This window comes from Panicum hallii, chromosome 1 (genome assembly GCF_002211085.1).
Source record: "Panicum hallii strain FIL2 chromosome 1, PHallii_v3.1, whole genome shotgun sequence".
Classification (NCBI taxonomy): domain Eukaryota; kingdom Viridiplantae; phylum Streptophyta; class Magnoliopsida; order Poales; family Poaceae; genus Panicum; species Panicum hallii.
The window spans coordinates 11,085,348-11,100,536 of NC_038042.1; the positions used below are offsets into that span (position 1 = coordinate 11,085,348).

A 15,189-nucleotide genomic window follows, 5' to 3' on the forward strand; every position below is an offset into this window, starting at 1 on the left:
CAGAAGCATGCGCCACGCTGGGGTCACCGCCCTGGCAGTCGTTGTGGGCGTCGGGCACGCTGAAAACGCCAGAATAGCACCATGGTTCACCAGTTCGTTGCAGGAAGACGTCTCCGGAACCGTGCTCCGCGCCATAGCCTTGATCGATCGCGGGCTCTGTCGATCCATAGACACAAGTCGATGAACCACTGTTGGCCGCGGCGGCATCGGCGTCGACGCGAGCGCGCTTCGGTGCGGGTTCAGCGGCGTGGCAGCCGTTGGAGTACTCCTCGTCGGGAACGCGCTTGCGGTCCTTGCCGTGGCCGGAGAAGGAAACGTGGCAGATCTTGAGGGACGGGCACGCTGGCTCGGTGAGGGTGTACTCGTGCATCACCCACCCCGTGCTTCCGCTGCCGCCGCCGCTCTTGCCGCGGCCCATTTGCAGGTTCAGGTTGATCCTTCTCCACTCGATCGTCTCGCCGCCTATGCACGAGGCGCTGAACACGGGCCTCTGCGACACCCACCTCGCGCTCGCGCCGCCGGCGCAGTAGCGATCCTGTCGGGCGGCTTCCTGCTTGGCGTCCTTGGTGCGCACGAAGAAGTAGGCCTCGTCGTCGTCGGCCAGGCCGTGGCGCTCCAGGAGCTTCCAGGGCAGCGTGTTGGCGGCGCTGTCGTCGTCGATGACGATGACGCCGGGGAACCAGGCCGGCTCGCCGCGGACGGTCGGCAGGAGGAAGAACTCGACGAGCTCGTCGTCGTCGGGGCGGAAGTTGAGGCCGGGCGGGAGCCCGAGGGCCACGGCGGCCTTGGTCGACATGGTCTGGTGGTTGTTCTTGGATTGGAGCGAGAGAGATCGTCGGAGGGGAGAGAGGAATCAATCTGTTGTAGCGATGGAGAGTGGCTGCGCTTGATCTCGAACGATGGCAAGGGAAAGCATTGATTACTTGGTGTGGGTTCTCTTATATAATGCCGTCGATGCCGGATGCCCTGCCACTGCCATGCGGTTCGTGTAAGAGTCGTCCCCGGTTTCCGAACTCCGAGACCGTCGCTGAAACAATTCCGATTGTCTGCACTGCAACGGCTCGCCCGGGAAAAGCGCAACGGCGGCCGCCGCTGGCCCGGAAAAAGCGCAAATGCAACCCTTCGCTAGCTGATCGATGTCCAGGAGAATTAAGTTCTATATAATAATCACTTTTTTTTTTCTGTACGTTGAAAATTAGCATATAATAAACAAAAGAAACTCCATGTGAAGGAGAAGGATAGCGAGGCAAAACCGTTGTGCTTCATTTATCCTTCGTGGTTCTAGCATTCTTGCCTCAAGACGTCTGAGATACTAGCTGATGACATTTTTACCAATGCAGGAATTTTTGACATCTCAGATAGATTCTAGTACGATGGGATCTTTTGAGCCATTCGAGATTACCGTCTGTGTACTATTGTAAAGTTCGATTTTTTCCCGTGTGCGTTTAATAGGTATCGAGGTTATTAGTATCGTTTAGGTGTGAGATTTTGATATATAGTGAAGAAAATATGAATCGATTGACTAAGCAAATGAACCACATGCCAAAAAAAACGAAATGAAAGTTCATTCAGTTGTTCGGAACACAAATAATCGAATTCGTACTTTTAGTTCACAGTCAACCAACTGTTTGTGTACTCGTTAATTTCTCATGCTTCAGTATGTTGGTATATGTGTCCATGTGCTTTCCAGTGACAGTTATATATTCTGCATTATTAGTCTAAATGGTAAACGCTAAACAGTCGGTCACCTACCATTTAGCTATTTATTCAGACTAAACAGCCATTTAAACGGGTTAAACTATCATTAAACGGGGTAAATGGCCGATTAAACGGACACGGCTAGTCACTGTGTAGCATGTATACGGGCTAAACAGCCATGTAGGCAAACAATAATATACTGCAGTTCAGCAGTGCATCCCTTTGCCAGAAGTTTGTGCCGTTACTGAATGTATTTTTTAGACAACGTATTACTGATTACTGAGAATGTCGTATACAATCAGTACGCAGGTAGACACACGGAAGCATTAAGGTGACGCATTGCCTGCCTGGCGGGGTGGTGAGAATGAACAAGAAATCGCTGGTGCCGTGGTATATGTTCCTGAACAAGACCAAAAATGTGTGACTCCTTGAATGCAGCTGCTTAGAATAGGAGGCTGGGCCAGGCTCTAGCTGAAAGGTTTGTTGGACAAGCAAAAAGACAATAAGAAATCGGTATGTTTGAGAACTTTGTATTGCGCAATACTTCTCAGGAAGCAAACAATTCTGATGTTAAGATCTTTATAATTTTGTCACGGAGCATGACTTGGTAGAATAAATTTACTGATCCATTGCTGCAATATGATTTTCTCACTACCGTTTGATGACATGGACTGACCAGCCTATGAACTGACAAGAATGGTGATACTTTGAGTGAAGAATGACACGATCCATTTCAGTACTGGGATGTGCATGTACATTGATACATTGTCTCCCAAATCACAACTCTGACAAAACAAACGGCACTAATATGGTCAATCAACAAAGTCTGATGCTCTTCAGTATTATGACAAAACTAGTATGGCTATAGCTATATGTTTTTAGTTTGTCTGTTTACAGAAAAGATATATTGGCATCTATAATAACAAATAAATACATTATCAAACATATTACATGGTGGATTTAGGTAAACTGAATTTGATGTTGTAGATATTGGAGCATTTTTTACTATAAACTTCACCAAAATTAGATATGTTTGACTTGGGACAAAACTATTTTTTTTTATATTTTTGAACGAAAGGAGTACTATTTTTAACCTTTTTGTACTTAACCTTTTTTTTGCTACGGTAAGCTGTAGAGAATGACAACGTTTATTGTTATCTAGGGAAAAATTGTATTTCCAAATGCATACGTCTCTTTACATGCAGGTTAATACTAACTAAAAGGGAAAATTGAAAGAAAAACCCTTTACTTGCAGCAGGAGGGGGGGGGGGGGGTTATAAAATGCTGGGGGTGTTTCATGCAAGTTTTCCTAATTAAAATTCACACGATCGCGGGCAGGCAGTTGCATTTTGGCCCATTAGGGTCCAAAGCAATGAAAAACGGCCCATCGGCCCGAAATTGTTACCATCGCGCGGTTGCTCCTCGACTCTTCCCTCGTCTCTCCCCTGTCCGGCCGACCCCCTGTCCTCTCCCCCTCCGCTCCGCCCCCACTCCCCTCCCCTCCGGCGAGAGGCGAACCGAATCCATGGGGAGCTCCTCCAACACCAACACGAGCGGTGGCGGCAGCGACAAGGAGGACAAGAAGGAGGACAAGGGCAAAGGCAAGGACTCGGCGGAGCCATCCTTCAAGGAGGGCGACAGGGTCCTCGCCTACCACGGCCCCCTCCTTTACGAGGCCAAGGTTTGCCGTCGCTTCCCATTCCCTTCCTGGCCCTGTTGGCGACGACCTCTTCCTGGATCCTAGATACAGTCGCTAGTTCCGCCTGCTCTGTGCCGTGTTGTGCTTCCTGAATCCTGGATGCGTTGCTAGGGTTACGGTACCATCCAGTCCCGTCGGTTGAATCGATTCTCTTCTGCCTGCATAAATTGCGCTAGCCGTTAGGGTTCAGGCTTTATCATTCCCCGTCTCTGCTTCCTTTGCTTCTTCAATTCACTGCTAACGGAATATATATTTTTTCCTCTCTTCCAATGTCTCAAGGTTCAAAGAATCGAAAATCTGGACGATGAATGGCGCTACTTCGTCCATTATCTGGTATGTCTAAGTCACTCCATTTGTAAGCATGCTTAAAGGCATTGTTTCCTTATGCTTTCTTTGTATCTTGGCCGTTAGGGTGTTTCTTACTCACATATAAACTAGCATGTACCTGAAAAATTTTCTACTTCTCTAATTCTCTGTCATCTCTTGTAGGGCTGGAATAAGAAGTAAGTTTCCCGTACTCCATGAGCGGATGGGATGTTAGATGGCTGGTGTCTATGTGACCAGGATCAACTCTGAGACAATTATTACAACAACTGAACAAAGCATGCTCTCCCTTACCAAAATATAAAACCAAACTTAATCAAACCAACACCATGCTACCAGAAACTGAAGAAACACATTCAAACTCTCTAAAAGCCAATTCTCCTACAGAGATGCCCAACCATGGAACCTGCTGAGCAGCTCCTGAGCCAGCTTCTTTGATCCCTGAGCTCCTTCAAGCGACCTTCTTCTACCTTTTTTTTTCTGCAATAAAACCCATGATTCAAGCCAATAACACAAACTGAAAATAATGTTTGTAGGCACACCAGTGAATTGATGTTGGAAATAAGCTGCATTCCTCAATTTCTAGAATGTTTAAATTAATACTGAGCCCCTAAAAATCAACAAAGAATATATGTTCTTTAGGAAAAGCATGTAAGCATTTCCCAAGGGTAGGATCAATGCAGGTAGGAGCTTTTATTAACAAAAGCACATGCAGCCACATTCCAAGTAACATGGATTCTATGTTCCTAATGACTAACAGTTCCGTTGTTGGATTATTTGTTTCTTTCATGGCTCATTGATTTTCAGCTTCTATGCCTCCTGTTCCCTATAGATGGGGGATTTTTGGTATGAAGGTAGCTTTTACATATAGAATATGATCTTCAGATGACTCAGTTTGGGAGTTGGCCAGTTGGGTGTTTGTGGGCTGTGCCTTCTATTTATTCGGGTCCCTGATTAAACCAAACCATGGTAAAACTAATTATTTCTTGGGCTCAAGATTATGCTGATGAATTGACACATTGTTTGAGTGGCTTAAAGAATTAACTTAGTAAATAAGTCATTGGTGCCTAGGTGGTTCAAGTTTTAGTGCTGGTTGCTATTTAAGCGAACCACTGCATTGCATTTTGAGGTTAACCATATTTTGATAGTGTTTCTTATCCATGAGTGATTAGCTCCGTCAAATGCTTGTTTTTGTTGTCATCACACTTAATTAGTTGCCCTTCCCTGCTGTTTTAAACTTTTAATTGACCAAGCACACATTCTTCTTAACATATTCAATTTGCAATGTATATAATAGCTGGGATGAATGGGTCGCAAACGACCGCTTATTGAAGTTGACGGAGGAAAATATCCGCAAACAACAAGAGCTTGAAAAGAACCAGGTTGTTGACAAATCAATCAAGTCTGGACGGTCGACACAGCATAAACTGAAAGGCTCCAATGGTTAGCTTGCTCTCCCCTTCCCATATTCCTTTACGAACTGATGGCCTGTGGTTTTGATAGATTCTAGTCCCATCCATGATACACTGTATGCTGAACTGATGCTTACATTATCTATTAAAACAAATCTTTTTCTAGTATATGGATAAATGTGGATTGCACTCCTGTTAGAGTTCTTGTTGTGTTAATAGTTCTGCCAAATTATTATCTTCAGTTGCTTGCTATCTGTGGGAGTTTAGAGTTGAAACAAGAATGGCAAGGCATCGTGATGTTGTAGCTACAACTGAACATTTTGATCATTTATCATTGACAGATCTAACTGCAATTGCATGCTGGGGGGTTATTTTGTCAAGATAATTTTTAGTTATCATCCATTACTGGAATAATTTTGTGATAGGATGTGAATGACCTTTGATATTTGACAATTATGAAGTTCTATTAATTCTTATCAGACACTTGGAAGCTTCTTGTTCATGTTTTTTCGTCTTTACAAGCTTGTGATCATGCTTTGTTCTTGAAATGTCTTACTTGACTATGATCATTGCTCAGCAGAAGCAAAAGCTGATAAAGACGACACGAAGAGTCTTGGTGAGTATTTTTATTATTTCTTTGTCGTTTGTTACCTTCTGTTGTTAGTTAACATATTACTCTTTTCCAGCTTTTCCATTTGCATAATGTATTATATTTGTCTAATTTTATCTTTATCATTCTGAAATTTCAGTCAAGGGGAAGAAACGCAAGAGTCAGCCTGGGACTGAGGTGACCATAATTCCTTAACCTTCTGTTTCACGATGTGCTACTTTCCATGAAATTCATTTTCTTCTCATTTTATTTATCCAATATGATACTACACTACGCATTTTCAGATAGTATTGTTAAGCAAGTGATTTTTCCCTTTCAGCCTCTTGCTAATTACTAAATACATTTATTACTTTGTTTCTATTGTTTGGTGTCATTCAATTGCATCTGTCACTTTGTCATTTATTACAATTTACCAAATGAAATGTTGGTTCATTTTCTTGGCATGGAGCGCACATAATTTGTATCTTCAAGCACAAAAATATAAGGAAATTATGTGTATTGGTTGGGAATTTCCCCCCTTGATTATAACATTCGTTTTTGAACTGGCTATGTCCTTGGTACGAGTTAATGATATTTTTTTTCTTTTTGTAAGGATGATCTCATCATTTTATATCTACTTCCACATCTTAAAAAAATATTGGGCAACTCATATAGATGTGCGTTTTAAGCCAATCCAAACCCTGAAAATCAATTTTCTGACTTAGAGAATCCTGAAATTCAACAAAAAATAATTTCTGAAAATAAAAGCATTGGAAATGTTGGATACTTGTTCATGTCAAATGGGGGCGATCTTGTATTCATTTGATCACCACAATGAATTTGTTTCCCACACCCACCCATAACACCAGCAACTGATAAATGTTTTTGTTTAAGATGTCTTTCTCTGGTAAGTTGACAGATTGTGCAAATCACTGATTCACTGCTAGTCTTGTAATGTATGAATTTATCATCTCTGATGATTCAGGAAAAGGACAGAAGATCATCAGAGAGTCTCCTAGTGTCACAGTTTCCTTTGACACTGAAGAAGCAACTTGTGGATGATTGGGAGTATGTCACACAGCTGGGTAAGGTATTTACTTATCCGCCTGTGTCGCCTTTCATTAGTGTCTCTAAATGTACACTTTAGTGTTTTGTAAACTATATAATGTGATACTTTTGTTAATTGACTTGGAATGCCAACCACCCAAAGTGTCAAACTCATTGAAAAAAAGCCTTTTTTGCTCCAGCTTGAATCTTAATAATAATATATCTGTAGCATCAAAATGATGTATTCTAATTATTTTAGATATTACAAAAACTTGCTGAACTAGGAGTCAAATAAGAAATGCCACCAGTTCTCCATTACTTGCACATTGTAACAAACACACATTAAACATCAAGAGCTAATTTGTCCATGCCATAGGATCCATAGGAAATTGGAACGTTCGAGCTTGCATTTATTTTCCAGACCCACTGATAAATAGGGGAAATATGAATATCAGCTGAAATAACCAAGTTAAATTCAGTGATGAATTGATCTGAACGCCTGATGATAGCCCTTTTTTTCTTTGAAATGGATAGCCATATTTGCTTTGCACTGCTATTCATCCTGAGCTACAGTGAGATTTCCTTGACCTGTAGCTTGTAAAACTACCACGGTCTCCTACTGTTGATGAAATTCTAAAGAAATATTTGGAGCACCGGGCAAAGAAGGATAGCAAGTGAGTATACTATGCTGACATGATTCTTATTTGTTATGCATACTTTTTTTCTTGTCACTCATTGTCTTGTGCATTACGTGAACGATGAGCTCCCTTTTGTGGTACCATTTTATAATGTAACTTCCTTGTGCCTAGGAGCAAGGGTTGTTTCCATCAGGATGTTGATGGTATAAAGCTGGCTTCTAACCCTGCAAATTCCTTTACTATTTAGGCATTTTTTGTGATTAGTTTTGCAATAGGTTTATAGTTATGTTGGATGTACATTATCATCATCTCATCAATTATATTGTTGTTATCATGCAACCGAAACAAATATAATATGTAGTATTTGAAATGGCATTCGCTTATTCATATTGACAATATTAATGTTATAATTCTCTCGATTATATCAATGTGGTGAAATTTGCTGACAGCTTCAGCTGATGAAATAACAGTTCGATTATTCGTATTGATAAACTGCAGTTATGCAAACTCTATTATTATGCTGCATTTTTTTTGTAATTCAATTTTATCCTTGTCAAAGTAACTTGTCATTCATCTAATTTTTTTAGCTCTTTTATTTCATTTTGGTTGGTTGTCAGTACCAAGCATTGTTTTCCCCTTCTATAGTTATAGCTTTACTATCTTTTGTGCTGAAGGATAAATGACTCCTATGCTGAGATTTTGAAAGGATTACGCTGCTACTTTGATAAAGCATTGCCCGCAATGCTTTTGTATAAGAAAGAGCGAGATCAGTATACTGAAGAAGTTAAAGGTGACGTCTCACCCTCAACTGTATATGGAGCTGAGCATCTATTGCGTCTTTTTGGTATGTCCAACTTCCAATTGCATGAGATTGTGTTATATTTCTGGTTTATCCTTTGATCATTTCCTTCTTTTTCAGTTTGATATGCTCTCGCAGAGGTTATATTGATTTGCCACTTAGGCATTTATTCATCTCATTTTGTCTCATCTGCTAGTGGTAAAATAGGAATCTGAATTGGGCTTTTTATAACCTTTCTGTCTTAGTGATAAAAATGAAACTTTCCAACTGATTATATCATGGCTGCGGGTACTGCAATGTTTCTATTCCCATGCCTTATTTCCCACATACTGGTACTATGGCCACTGGTATTCCTTGTTATTGTTTACTTTGCAGCCGTTGCACACACTCTTAAGTCTTTTCGAATTTTCACTGAAGGTAATGCATCATCGTCATTGTAGATAGGTCATAGGTGTTACTGTCCTTACATCATTACAAGGTGTACACCGTTCTGAGGGCTGTTTGGTGATGTCAATAGCTGAAGATAAAGGGATTTGGGAGAGGAAGATAGATACAATTGATTTGTAACCTGGTTAAAATTTTTGTTGCTAAATTTTAAATGGTAACAGTGAGCCTCCTGCAAAATTTACGGGAGAAAGTATGGAAATTATTTGAGAGGACACTGAAAAAAAGTTTGGAGAAAAAGAGGCGTAAGTGGTTTGCTATCCTCCAAATTCCTGGTTTAAAAATTTGATCGCCTGGAAGAGGCAAACATAAAATGCTTCTGCAAAGTAACAAAAACAAATAAGAATTTCAAAAATCAAGTCTTTGCCTAAAAAACTACTTCGTTACTACTGAAATTAAGTACTACAAATTGCTTTGTTACTATGGAAATTATGTACTTGAAATTTTACAGTGTGGTAGACCATCATGGCATCACCCTTTCCGAACTTTTTGAATCTCTTGTATTCCTTAGATGTTTGAACTTTGAAACTGAAGGTTGTCTGACTTGATAGGTGTGATTGATGATGTGTGGGTGGGTTTGCAACTGTGCATAGATCACATCCCCTTCCTCTATATGAACGATGGAGCAGTCCTTCATTTTTGGTACAGATGGGGTGGTTTATATTATGTTCTATGTTGATATGGCAATCATCTTGCAAGGTTTAAATTTGAGCAGAAAGGTTCATATAAAAGTGACGAATTTATTTGTTTATTTGCGCACCATTTTACTAATATATGGCTAAGTATAATTGATATAGCTTGGTTAATATAGTTGGTTTCACCCGAGCATGACAAGTCTGTCAAATAAGTATTTTGAATTCTTAGCTTGCACCACTTTGCAGTGAAATTGCCGGAGTTACTTGCTTTTGTCAATATGGAAGAAGATGCGCTGAACAAACTACAGCAGAAATTGCTGGACATTCTCAAGTATGCTATCTTGTTTGAGTATTATGCTTCTATGTTGCTAAACTGCCAACTTGTTTGCTTGACTAAACAATTTGATGGATTTGCTGTCAGGTTTCTTCAGAAGAATCAGAGCACCTTCTTTGTCTCTGTGTATGATGGTAACCGTAAAGGTGCTGATGGATCAAAATCCAAATGATGGATCTGAATGTTTTATTATGTAACATCTTTTGCTGGACTTGTTGCGTAGGTTTTAGTCTGGCATTGTTGTTTGTTATGGGTGTCATTTAGGACTCTGCCATATGGACAGCATTGACTAGTGTGCACTCAAAGTTGTAGGATAGCTTCTGTAGATGTGTGAAATATGGTGCTTGAACTGCCCTATGCATGTTGTATTTTCTTGAGATGTTGGGAACTAAGATGGCTGAGTTGAATTGTTGTTTTGAAGGTGGCGAAGGAGACTGATGGAAAGTCCTCCATCCCTATAATGTTATATAGGGATAGGGTTGTATTAGTATGGTCATTGTAGTGCCACCCTAAACATGTTTGCAATGGCGATTGTTTTTTTATGCATCCTGTTCTTAAGTGAAGTAGTTGTAATTTAGTAGCGGTTCTTGACATGCTTCGATTTTATTTCAGGAGTAGTTCGTAACTATTATTTTATTATGTATTTTTCTCCATTAACAAGTTCACCATATATACTAACTCGGTTATGCTATGTCTGTCCATGGTTTCAGGAAAGTAGTTTCCATAATTCTCGTCAATTGATGATATCAAAAGTATAGTTAATGTAATATTTTCACTCAATTTCTAATTAAATGCATTGAAAGAAAATAAGGGGTTGTAGTATGTTATTTAATAGGATGGGTAGCCATTTAATATTGATTTTTTTCTCAAAACTAGTACTACTTGGTGTCTGTCTGTCAAAAGAAGTAATTGGTTAGTGCACATTGTGTGCTATGGATAAACATTGCATAATGGCGGGAGTACAGGGGACTGCAATGTTATGAAAGAATAAAGAATCGCAACAGCGGGAAACCGGGAGTGAGGGAAGGGACTGAAATGTGACGAAAGAAAGATAAAATTAAGCCATAGCCATTGATTAGTAATATGAATCACAACAGACCAGATTAAGAGGCTAGAGCATCAACGAGTTGCTCACTGCTATAAATATAATTCTTCAAGTATTGTGTTAGCTGTCATGATGATACTTCCGTGTACGGCATATATTTTGCACGTATGACATGCTAAGCTGTGTGTATTTAGATGTTTTTCTATCCCCTCTCTGAATCAGTTGCTCGTAGTTAACCTGTTGGCTGTTACTGTTACCTGAAGGTGTCTGATGCTCTTCAAGGTGGTATTTCAGTGTTAAATCGAGGGTGTCTTTGGTTCAGCTTCTCCTAACACATTCGCTACCAAAAATCGGGAATCCCAACCAAAGGGCTTAAACTATGGAATCAATTTTTGTAATGTACCAGCTTTGGCTAGTTCATTTGGAGAATCACCTTGGACCCCAGATTTCACTGCGTTCCCATCGAAATTACCTACCATGCCACCGCCAAAGTGCATACCGGTTCGCTCCTTTCCTCCCTCACCCCTTCTCTCCTATCCACGAAAAACAGACATGGCCACCTAGGGTTTGGGAGCACCAACCGCCGCCCCTTGCAGACCACCGTTCCGGCGGCCAGATCCACCGCCAGCGCTGACCCAAACGGATTACCGGCGATCGGAGCTTCACTTTGGTGCCTGTGGAAGCCCCATTGGTGGTGTATTCCTCATCGTAGACGCTCTGCTCCTCCCATTGGCACTCTGCTTCGAGCTTCCGCCGGCCATCTGGGAGGAGGCGCCGCCCTACATTTGCGCCAAGCCGCCGCCCCCCATCTGCGCCGAGGGGACGGTGTCGGCCCTCTGCTCCCAACGCCCGCCGGCCCTTGGGAGGAGCCGTCAGCTCCCATCTGTCCGAGCGACCGCCGGCTCTCTGTGAAGGAGCGCCCACCGGATCTCTTCTACCAGCGCACGCCAACCCTATGAAGGAGCCGCTGCCGACGTCCTTCTGCTCCGAGCCCACGCCGCCGGCCCTCTGCTCCAAGCGGCCTTCTACTCCGAGCACACGCCGACCCTCTGTGAAGGTAACATTGTTCCTCCTACATTGCCATCGTGTGCTTATTCTCTGTGTGCACATTGTAGTAAAGAATATGTACTTATTTGATTCTAGAATGGGTGAAAAGGCAGAATGGAATGCAGCACATGTGAGGCTTTTTTGTGAACTATGCGCAGCAGAAGTTTTTGCTGGAAATAGGCCATTAGGTCATCTTAATAAGGTTGGTTAGAAGAATGTTGAAGCTAAGTTCTTTGAAAAATCAGGTCAGAAACTTGAACATTTGCAATTGAAGAATAAATGGGACAATCCGAAAAGAAGTTACACTATTTTTATGGAGTTAAAAAATATTGCTACTGGACTTGGATGGAATGAGATAAGCCAAACAGTGGATTGTGATGATAAATGGTGGGAAGAACATCTTGCGGTAAGCGTCACAACAATTGACTATTTTGTACTAGTATCTATGATTCTTGGACAGCAGCTAACTTCTTTTGTATTTGACTGCAGAAATATCATGATCCAACTAATGGAAGGAAATGCAAGCATGTGCAGTTAGAAAATGTGGCCCGGCTAATTTGGAGTCACTGCACATCATGTTTGGGAGTGCCATGTTACCGAAGCATCGGCCACTGTACCTGGAGACTTTTGTGGTAATTCAACTGATGATGATGTACAAGAGATAGAGAAAAGTCCAGTGCATGCAAATCTGAACATGCGAAACTAAAACAACAAGAAGCGGAAGGCATCTTCCTTAGCTAATGTGGAAGACAAGGAAGACAAGAGCAGCCCATTCCAACGGATGTTCAAGCAAACTTGCTGCAAGATAGAAGAAGGGGTGGACAAAATAAGCACAAGTATTGAAGCTTCGTCAAAACCTATAACTAGCCATGTTCCTACCATTGCAGAAGCGATGAAGATGCTGAAAGAATGTGGGGTGCAAGAGGGAACTGTTCTTATGCATACATCTAGTTTGCTTATAATAAAATCAGAATTTAGAGAGCTTCTCGCATCATTTGAAACACTTTGAAACACTTGAAGGGAGATTGGATTGGTTGAAAAGGGAACATGACATGAAGCAGAAGCCATAATTTTTTTGTTTAATAATTGTTGCTTGAGACAATATTTGCTTGTTTGTGAACCATTTTTCATGTATGTTTGGCCCATTATTTGCTTGTTTTTGAACTATGAGTCATGTGTGTTTGTAACAATATTTTTGTAATAAACAAGGATATCAATGTCATCTATTATCTTTGCATGTCTATCTTCTATTATCTTTGTATATGTCTCATCTATTATCTCTGTATGCATATCATTTTCGATTGTTAAATGTAAGTGAATTGTTTTTAACTTTTTCTGTAGATGGATCCCGAACTTGATGAGTTGATAAAGAAGGGGTACAAGGGACTGTAACTTCTAGCTGAATTGTCAAAACAAGCTGCCACCCTTGGTTATCTAACTGACTAATATTCTACAAGTACTTAAACAAAACTGAGTACAAAGATCCCCAACAAATTGAAATGGAATGGTTTCAAGAATGTTTAGCCTATTCCAATCAATTTTACAAGCAATTCAGAATGACTCATGAGGTTTTTTGGTCACTTCATGATTTGCTATTTCTACATATGGATTGAAGTCGACAAGCAATGTTTCATCTATCGAATCACTAGCCATGTTTTTGTGGATTGTTGGAGGTCCTAATTCATTCTTACAAGCTGAAAATCGGTTTGTGAGGTCTTTATGGACAGATCATATGAAATTCAAAGAAGTATTGTCATGTTTAGGAAAATTATCCAAAGATAATATCAAACCAAGGGATCCTACTTTCAGTAGCGAGCATCCAAAAGTGAGAGAAGATCGGTTCTGGCCTCACTTCAAAGGAGCTATTGGTGCTATAGATGGGTCGCACATTGAAGTTATCGTGCCCAATGATGAAGTTGTTAATCACACAGGCCGATATGGGTACACATCTCAAAATGTTATGGCAATATGTGACTTTGTCATGAGGTTTACCTTTGTGGTTGCTGGTTGGCCAGACTCTGCTCATGATACTAGGATCCTCAATCATGCATTAACAAACTTTGGTGATAGATTTTCAAAACCACCTGCAGGTATTTCAGCTAACGTTGTCTGTATTTTAACAAATATCAATATGTAGTAATTTATGATTTTAACAAATTTTTAGGAAAGTACTATCTAGTGGACTCCGGTTATCCTAACCGCACTGGTTACCTAGCTCCTTACAAAGGTAGCACATATCATCTTCCCGAGTTTCGTCTTCGTAGACATCGTGCACCACAAGGGAAGTATGAGGTGTTCAACTATTTGCATTCATCACTTCGCAATGTCATTGAACGTGCATTTGGGGTCCTCAAACAAAAGTGGCGCATACTGAAAAAAAATGCCAAGTTTCTCAACTAAAAGACAAGCGGAAATCATTATCGCTTGCATGGCATTGCACAATTTCATTCGTGATAGTGCGTTAAGAGATGTTGCCTGTAGATGAGGATGACAATGATGACCAACCAGCAGTTCAAGTACAAGATGATGAAGACGTTGTTCATGAGGAGGAGAATGAGGTTTCTATGAATACCATTCGTGATAACATAGCAAATGCTTCGGTTAGTTAGTTGCATGTTATAATTATCATATGAACTACATGAATATTAGGTCATGTACAATGATCAAAGAAATGCAAAACTTCTTTGAAATTAATTTTTTACATATCAAAATATGATCAACACGTATATAAACTCTAGTTCAAGGCTTCAGGGGTACAAGAGACAATTGTATCAGTAATCCACAGTTAGCGGCTATTTCAGCCAAACAGCTTTCAGCTTTCCTACAGCTGGCAGCTAACAGCTGATTTTCCACAGCTGCTTCCCCACAGTTGATTTCCAAGAATCCACGGCTTAACCAAAGACACCCTGAGTAGTTGCCTTATTATATATGGTCTCAAGATGTGGAGGCTCTCGTGGTCACCGCATGTTGAAATGGCAGTATGTTTCAAGATTGTCCTCACTTCTGGACATTCTTATTAGAACCGATGCGCTCCAAGCGCAGGAAATGCATAAGCTTGCAAATATTCTCTTTTTTCTTGTTAATTTTAGAGTAAAACGCACCAGAGGTTCATCAACTTGTAACGGAGTGTTACTTAGCTCCGCGAACTCCGAAAGTGTATTTTAGGTCCATAGATTTGTTAACACGTCCATAACGGTCCAAGTGTGCTTCTAGTGCTGACATGGCACGCTGATAACGGTCCAAGTCTGCTTCTTTCGCTGACATGACATGCATGCTGACTTGGCTCCTCAAAGCACCTCCTGGTTGAGGACTCGGGAGCCGGTTACGAGCAGCGCCACCACCTTCGCCATCTTCTTGCCGGCGACCTTGACGGAGGGTGCGGGCGCGGAGGTCTTGGGAGCCAGGGCCGAAGCGGGCTCGTCCGTGGCCGGTCCGGGGTGTCGTCGAGCACGGTGGACGCGACGCAGGACTTGTCCTT

The 15,189-nt window shown here is 41.3% G+C and overlaps 1 protein-coding gene across 4 annotated transcripts; it reads left to right on the forward strand.

Annotated features, from left to right (window-relative positions):
• Positions 1-3,101: 3,101 nt before the first annotated feature.
• LOC112891029 (protein MRG1) lies at positions 3,102-10,314 on the forward strand. Of its 4 annotated transcripts, XM_025957924.1 has the most exons (13): positions 3,102-3,379; positions 3,677-3,730; positions 3,887-3,900; positions 5,019-5,164; positions 5,711-5,749; positions 5,883-5,920; positions 6,708-6,812; positions 7,364-7,443; positions 8,082-8,251; positions 9,202-9,292; positions 9,532-9,616; positions 9,707-9,765; positions 10,041-10,314. In XM_025957924.1, the coding sequence occupies exons 1-12, from the start codon at positions 3,224-3,226 to the stop codon at positions 9,749-9,751; spliced, it is 1,023 nt and encodes a 340-aa protein (XP_025813709.1). In that variant the 5' UTR covers positions 3,102-3,223; the 3' UTR covers positions 9,752-9,765; positions 10,041-10,314. The 4 variants fall into 4 exon arrangements, with proteins under 4 accessions (XP_025813709.1, XP_025813731.1, XP_025813717.1 ...); XM_025957946.1 differs by lacking the exon at positions 9,202-9,292 and having other exon boundaries at positions 3,105-3,379; positions 10,041-10,196; XM_025957932.1 differs by having other exon boundaries at positions 3,105-3,379; positions 5,714-5,749; positions 9,707-10,168.
• Positions 10,315-15,189: the final 4,875 nt, after the last annotated feature.